The sequence below is a fragment of the Mus caroli genome, unplaced genomic scaffold, assembly GCF_978045245.1.
Source record: "Mus caroli unplaced genomic scaffold, Mus_caroli_1 scaffold_8, whole genome shotgun sequence".
Classification (NCBI taxonomy): domain Eukaryota; kingdom Metazoa; phylum Chordata; class Mammalia; order Rodentia; family Muridae; genus Mus; species Mus caroli.
This window is the reverse complement of record NW_028227263.1, coordinates 40780695-40787661: the sequence shown is the minus strand read 5'-3', so window position 1 is coordinate 40787661 and position 6967 is coordinate 40780695. Positions and strand designations below refer to the sequence as shown.

At 50.7% G+C, this 6967-nt stretch overlaps 1 protein-coding gene across 1 annotated transcript; it reads left to right on the top strand.

The window, feature by feature from the left end:
* The first annotated feature begins 2769 nt into the window (after positions 1–2769).
* On the top strand, positions 2770–6949 carry Smpd1 (sphingomyelin phosphodiesterase 1). Its single transcript, XM_021166689.3, has 6 exons — positions 2770–3237; positions 3622–4394; positions 4906–5077; positions 5313–5389; positions 5781–5926; positions 6055–6949. Exons 1-6 carry the CDS (start codon positions 2932–2934, stop codon positions 6462–6464), a joined length of 1884 nt encoding a protein of 627 aa, XP_021022348.1. The 5' UTR covers positions 2770–2931; the 3' UTR covers positions 6465–6949.
* The last annotated feature ends 18 nt before the right edge of the window (positions 6950–6967 follow it).

Genomic DNA, 6967 nt, shown 5'->3' with positions numbered 1-6967 from the left:
AGCTCTCAAGAAAGCCCACCGCATAATCTTGGAACATGTTTGGTAGTTATCGTGATTGTCTAAAATGAAGTCTACCAGGTGGGGGGTAGGGGGTGGGGAGGTATAGGGGAGGTGTTCCCTGAAATAAATTCTCTAAGAAAATCACTAGTGGGGATTCATAGCTTGGAATGTGGGATTTCTGTAGAAATCAAACAGATTAGTTGGCTCACTGCTGTTGCCTTTGTCTTAGTTTTCCCATCTGCAGAATGGAAATAGCAATAGTTTATGTTATTGTGTTTGGAGGCAGGATCTCATGCAGCTCAGACTGGTCTAGAACTTGTGTACATAGATAAGGAGGACCTTGAACTCCTGTTTCTCCCGCTTCTACCTCTCACATTTTATGATTACAGGCATGTGTCACTTGACCAGCTCAAGAATAGTAGTATTATAGCTATTTGTGGGATTGTGTGAGAATTGAAAACTAGTCATTACAAAGCACCTGGATTAGTGTTTAGCACATTTACAGAATTTGATAAATTAAGCTTTTTGCCACTGTGGATATAATTCCTCTTTTTAATTTTTTGAGGTATGGTTTCACAGCAGTCTAGGGTAGACTCAAACTTCTCAAATTCACTTTGTAGCTAAGGGTGGCCTTGAATGTCTGATTCTCCTATTTCTACCTCCCAGGTGCTGGGGTTACAGGAGTATACCCAATTCTTTCTCTATTAAAAAGGAAGAAATGAGCTGGGCAGTGGTTGCACACGCCTTTTAATCCCAGCACTTAGGAGGCAGAGGCCGGTGGATTTCTGAGTTCGAGTCCAGCCTGGTCTACAAAGTTAGTTCCAGGACAGCCAGGGCTATACAGAGAAACCCTGTCTGAAAAAGAATAAAAATAAATAAATAAATAAATAAATAAACAATAAAAAGGAGGAAATGGTGTCTTCATGTGAGCCAGAAGTCCCTTCTATCCAGAGAATTCTGAATCAGATTCTCAGTTAAAGCTATGTCAAAAGATTGGCTGGCTCCCAGAACTGTGGATCCTGGGGCAAGACATAGTGAGATCCTGTCTCAAAAACAAAGCAAAACAAACAAACAACAACAGATAAAATAGGATTAAAAACACTTAAGACCTTTGAGAGATGAGATGTAACCCATACCTGGCACCATTATCAGTGCAAGGGCCTGTGGCTAGATAGGTCACAACCCCCATGGCGGGGCAGAGAACCTACTATTATTATTCTGCTAATAGGCACAGTATTTAAATGACTTTAGTGTACCCGTAGATCAGAGCACTTAGCAGTCCTCACCAGTGAAGCTTCTTGAAGCAGGAGAGAGTTAAACACAGACACCTACAAATGATCATCAGAGAACAAGAGACTTCGAAGTGATCCTCCCTAAATGGGGTCTATATCACACCTCTCCTTACAAGGCTAAGGGATTGAAAGTGGGACTGAAAGACTGGAACTGCCAGAGGCAGCGGGTGACTAAAGGAAACTTTTCTGGCGGGTGACTAAAGGAAACTTTTCTGGCACGACAGGGAAGTTGCATGCAGTGAAATCGCCGTGATTGTGACAGCACGCACAGGATCTTCAAGGGAGACAAAATTCCAAAGGCCCAGCGGGGCCTGGGGCACACGCCTTTAATCCCAGCACTCAGGAGGCAGAGGCAGGCGGATCTCTGAGTGACAGGGAAGTTGCATGCAGTGAAATCGCCGTGATTGTGACAGCACGCACAGGATCTTCAAGGGAGACAAAATTCCAAAGGCCCAGCCGGGCCTGGGGCACACGCCTTTAATCCCAGCACTCAGGAGGCAGAGGCAGGCGGATCTCTGAGTTCGAGGCCAGCCTGGTCTACAGAGTGACCTGGGGTTACAGGAGTATACCCAATTCAAGGACAGCCAGGGCTACACAGAGAAACCTTGTCTCAAAAAACCAAAAACAAAAAAATTCCAAAGACCCACTCCTAGCTAAGGCGTATTGGCATCGGAGAGCTCCTAGAAGAGAAGCAGTTTTCTTTTTAAGGATATGACGACCCCTGGTAGGTTGACCAGGCTCCAGGGCAGGCCCCACACCTAATTAATAGTGTTGGGACCTGGGTAGAATTCCCAGCACCGGTGTGGCGACCTCAATACATCTATAACTCCAGTCCAGGTGGATCCTACGGCCTCTTCCGGCTTCCAGCAGGCACCAGGCACGTGGTGCACACACATACAAAATATCCATACACATAAATAAATAATGCAAAATTTTAAATTAAAAGAAAGACACATTAACAAAACCTTAAGTGGTTCAAGGCTGCTGTAATGGTGGCAGAGCATAGGAAACCGAGGGGAGGACCGTCCATGGCAGGTCAATTCGCTCAATGCAAGCATCGCTGCCCCAGCCCTCTCTCGTTAATCTTCTCAGTTTAAGGACCAGCTGAGCCGGGCATCTATTCTAGGAATCTGAAAGTTTAAAAAAAAAAAAAAAAAAGCGGGGGGAGGTGGGGTGTTGGGGGAAGACGAGGGGCGAGGAGGCACCTGGGAGTTCCCTAAAGGGCAGAACCCATCGGGTTCTGGGCAGAAAGCATCGGGGCCGCCGCCGGCAGCCTCGCGCAGCAATGACTCGGGGTGGTGAAGCTTGTCTCTACGGAGGTCACCTACCCAGCCCAACCCCGCGGGTCCTACGACCGCCCAGGGCGATTGGGCTGAGGCTGAAGAAGGCGGACCAGGGCGGGCTGGCGAGCCCCCTTTTGCTCCGCCCCCAAGGCTTTGACAGCGCTCCCCCACGGTTGCTGGGCCATAAGAGGAACAGGAAGGGGAGGAGCTGTTTTGTGGCTGGCTGCTGAGCTATCAGTCAACCACAACGAAGGGTAATCAGGTGTCTCCAGCGTTACCCGGGCCCCCGAGGGCCAGCCAGGGCTTCGGCCTGTGGGGCCTGGAGGGGCGAACCAGTCCTGTGTACGAGCCTGGCAATGCCCCACCACAGAGCGTCATCCGGCCAGGACCACCTGAGAGCCGGCTGGGAGCAGAGACTGGAGAGGTCCTTACCGGCACCCAGAGTGGGACTCTTTTGGATGGGGCTGGGCTTGGCGCTCGTTCTGGCTCTGTTTGACTCCACGGTTCTTTGGGTTCCTGCCAGAGCTTATCCTCTTCCTTCTGAAGGCCATTCTGTCAAATTCAGTGCCATAGCGCCGCCGCTCCAGAATGCCTTTGGGTGGCAGAACCTCACTTGCCCCGCCTGCAAAGTCTTATTCACTGCTCTCAACCATGGGCTGAAGGTGAGTGCATGAAGGGCTGTTGTGGAATGCTGGGGGCAGGATGAAGGGCACTGGTATGCCCGGGGGTAAGGGGCAATGTATTTCTGGTAGAGAGTGCTTCCTATGCATCCATGTTACCACTACCCCACTGTGACCTTTGTAAAGTAGGGAGAGTAAAGTCAGCTGGCTAATTGTGGGCTTGAAATGGTAGAACACCCTGAGCTAGAGTAGGTGCTAGAGGCCTGGTGCTGAACTGCTGGGCAGTGTGTGGGAGATACTGATGTCTCTTTATCATGGTGACAGAGTTCATCCTAGCTCCGATTTAGACATGGAAGCCTGTGGAGTGGTGGCCAGGGTTCACTTGTTCTGTCTCTGACCTCTCTTCATTGGTTCCTTCCACCACAGAAGGAGCCCAATGTGGCACGGGTAGGCTCTGTGGCCATCAAGATATGCAAGATGCTGAACATAGCACCACTAAATGTGTGCCAGTCAGCCGTCCATCTCTTTGAGGACGATGTGGTGGAGGTGTGGACACGTTCAGTTCTGAGCCCGTCAGAGGCTTGTGGCTTGCTTCTGGGCTCCTCTTGTGGGCACTGGGACATCTTTTCGACTTGGAACATCTCTTTGCCATCAGTGCCGAAGCCACCCCCAAAGCCACCGAGCCCACCAGCCCCAGGTGCCCCTGTCAGCCGTGTCCTCTTCCTTACTGATCTACACTGGGACCATGAGTACCTGGAGGGCACAGACCCTTACTGTGCAGATCCACTCTGCTGCCGCCGGGGGTCCGGATGGCCACCCAACTCCCAGAAGGGGGCTGGGTTCTGGGGCGAGTACAGCAAGTGTGACCTACCCTTGCGAACGCTAGAAAGCCTGTTGAAAGGACTGGGCCCTGCCGGCCCTTTTGAAATGGTGTACTGGACGGGAGATATCCCTGCCCATGATGTCTGGCAACAGTCTCGCCAAGATCAGCTGAGGGCCCTGACCACCATCACAGACCTCGTGAGGAAGTTCTTGGGCCCCGTGCCAGTGTATCCTGCTGTGGGCAACCATGAGAGCACTCCTGTCAATGGCTTCCCTCCTCCCTTCATAAAGGGAAACCAATCTTCACAATGGCTCTATGAAGCCATGGCCAAGGCATGGGAACCCTGGTTACCAGCTGACGCCCTTCACACCCTCAGGTACTTACTGTCGATGGAAACCCAGGAAGGAAGAAGAAAGATGGATGAGGGAGAAAGGAGGAGGGAACTGGGTAGACTACTTCAGCAGGTGTCCTCAGCACTCTCTACTGTCCTCCCTAACCTGACCCTGCCTTCCCTTTAATTATCTCCAGCCACCCTCTTTTCAGAGCTAGCAGTACATCCCCACTCCCTAGCTTGTGTCTTTGCCTACAGTAGCTCTCTTTGTAAAATGAATTCTCCCTCCCTCTTTAATATCTCCTATTTTTTCTCAACGTGGCCAGGCCTATAACATCTCCTGACAGAAAGGCCTTTGCTTTCTGACTCACCTCACTCTTTGTCCTGAATTCATGGAGCTCTCAACCCTCTGAGGCTTCTTTACTGTCAGAGGAGCCCTATAATTACTGCTGTTGGTCTTCAGCTAGGGTGGGAGCTCCTGGGGGTGGGAAATGACACCATGTGTACCTCTGCCTGAGGTGCAGGACTATTGACACCTTGGTTACTTTTGTTTCAGAATTGGGGGCTTCTATGCCCTCACCCCACGCCCTGGCCTCCGCCTTATCTCTCTCAATATGAATTTTTGTTCCCGGGAGAACTTTTGGCTCTTGATCAACTCCACAGATCCTGCTGGACAACTCCAGTGGTTGGTGGAGGAGCTTCAGGCTGCTGAGAATCGAGGAGACAAAGTAAGGGGATGCATTATGAACCGAGTGGAGAAGGTGCTGTTGGGGCTGAGGAGAAGCTGCTGTGTGTGGGGCTGAGATCTTTGAAGAGGGGAGTGTCACTTCACTTCCTAGAACTACTGTCTTCCCTGGGTCCATGGTCACCTTCCTATGTCCTTCGTATACTCAATCTTCTGTCACTCCACCCAAGGCTGCCTGGATTCCTCAATGCTCTGACTGCCCATAATTCTCCCTTCAGGTGCATATAATTGGCCACATTCCTCCAGGACATTGTCTTAAGAGCTGGAGCTGGAATTATTACAAAATCATAGCCAGGTAAAGGGATAGAGGGCTTGGGTGTGGAGACTGAAGGGTTAAAATACCCTCAACAGTCAGGCAGTGGTAGCACATGCCTTTAATCGAAGCACTCTTGAGTTCAAGGCCAGCCTGGTCTACAAAGTGAGTTCTAGGACAGCCAGGGCTGTTAACACAGAGAAATCCTTTCTCTGGAGAAAAAAAAAAAAAAAGAAAGAGAGGAAGGGAGGGAGGGGGGAGGGAAGAAAGAAGGGAAGGAAGGGAGGGAGGGAGGGAACAATTCCCTCAAGCACAGAGTCTCACAATCTGGAGGAGCTTCTTTGCCAGGTGCAGAACGACCACCCTAACTCCTCAGGTCTACCCACCCTCGTTTCTGCTTCCTTATAGCCTTCTATCACTGTGTCTGGGGCAGGTATGAAAACACTCTGGCCGGTCAGTTCTTTGGCCACACTCACGTGGATGAGTTTGAGATCTTCTATGATGAGGAAACTTTGAGCCGGCCACTAGCTGTAGCCTTCCTGGCGCCCAGTGCTACAACCTTTATCAACCTTAACCCTGGTGAGTAAGGCAGAAAGGGAGCATTCCTTATCCCGAGGCTGGTGTGACAGAAAGGGGTGGAAGCCAAAGCAGGTCCTCCTAAAGTTCCTTTGTTCCCTTCCTCACCACTCAACGCTCCCTTCTCACAGGCTACCGAGTTTACCAAATAGATGGAAACTACCCCGGAAGCTCTCATGTGGTCCTGGACCATGAGACCTACATCCTGAATCTGACCCAGGCCAACGCACCAGGAGGCACACCAAGCTGGAAGCGCCTCTACAGGGCTCGAGAAACCTATGGACTTCCAGATGCGATGCCTGCCACCTGGCACAACCTGGTCTACCGCATGAGGGACGATGAGCAACTCTTCCAGACCTTCTGGTTTCTCTACCATAAGGGCCACCCACCTTCAGAGCCCTGTGGCACACCCTGCCGCCTGGCCACTCTGTGTGCCCAGCTCTCAGCCCGAGCTGACAGCCCTGCTCTGTGTCGCCACTTGATGCCCAATGGGAGCCTCCCAGATGCCAATAACTTGTGGTCACGCCCCCTGTTGTGCTAGTATTCCAGGTTCCAGACTGGGGAAAGTTCATGTATTAGAAAAGGGATAGGGCTGGTGAGATGGCTCAGTGGGTAAGAGCACCCGACTGCTCTTCCGAAGGTCTGGAGTTCAAATCCCAGCAACCACATGGTGGCTCACAACCATCAGTAACGAGATCTGACTCCCTCTTCTGGAGTGTCTGAAGACAGCTACAGTGTACTTACATATAATAAATAAATAAATCTTAAAAAAAAAATAAAAAGAAGAAAAGAAAAGGGATACATTCCTGAGTGCTGCTTATCTACCTGAGGCAAAAGCTTCAGGCCAGGGAAACAAGCAGCCTCATGAGAGTTTGTTTGGCTACACTGTGGATTACCCCTGGGGCTGATGTCTGACCTCGGCTTTGTCTAGGTCTCAGTGCTCTGGATAGTCAGACAGGAGCTATTGCCTGAGCCTGTGCTATGAACCTCTGAACCCTGTACTGTTACCTGATCCTGCCAGGCTGTTAAAATACAGAGACTCAC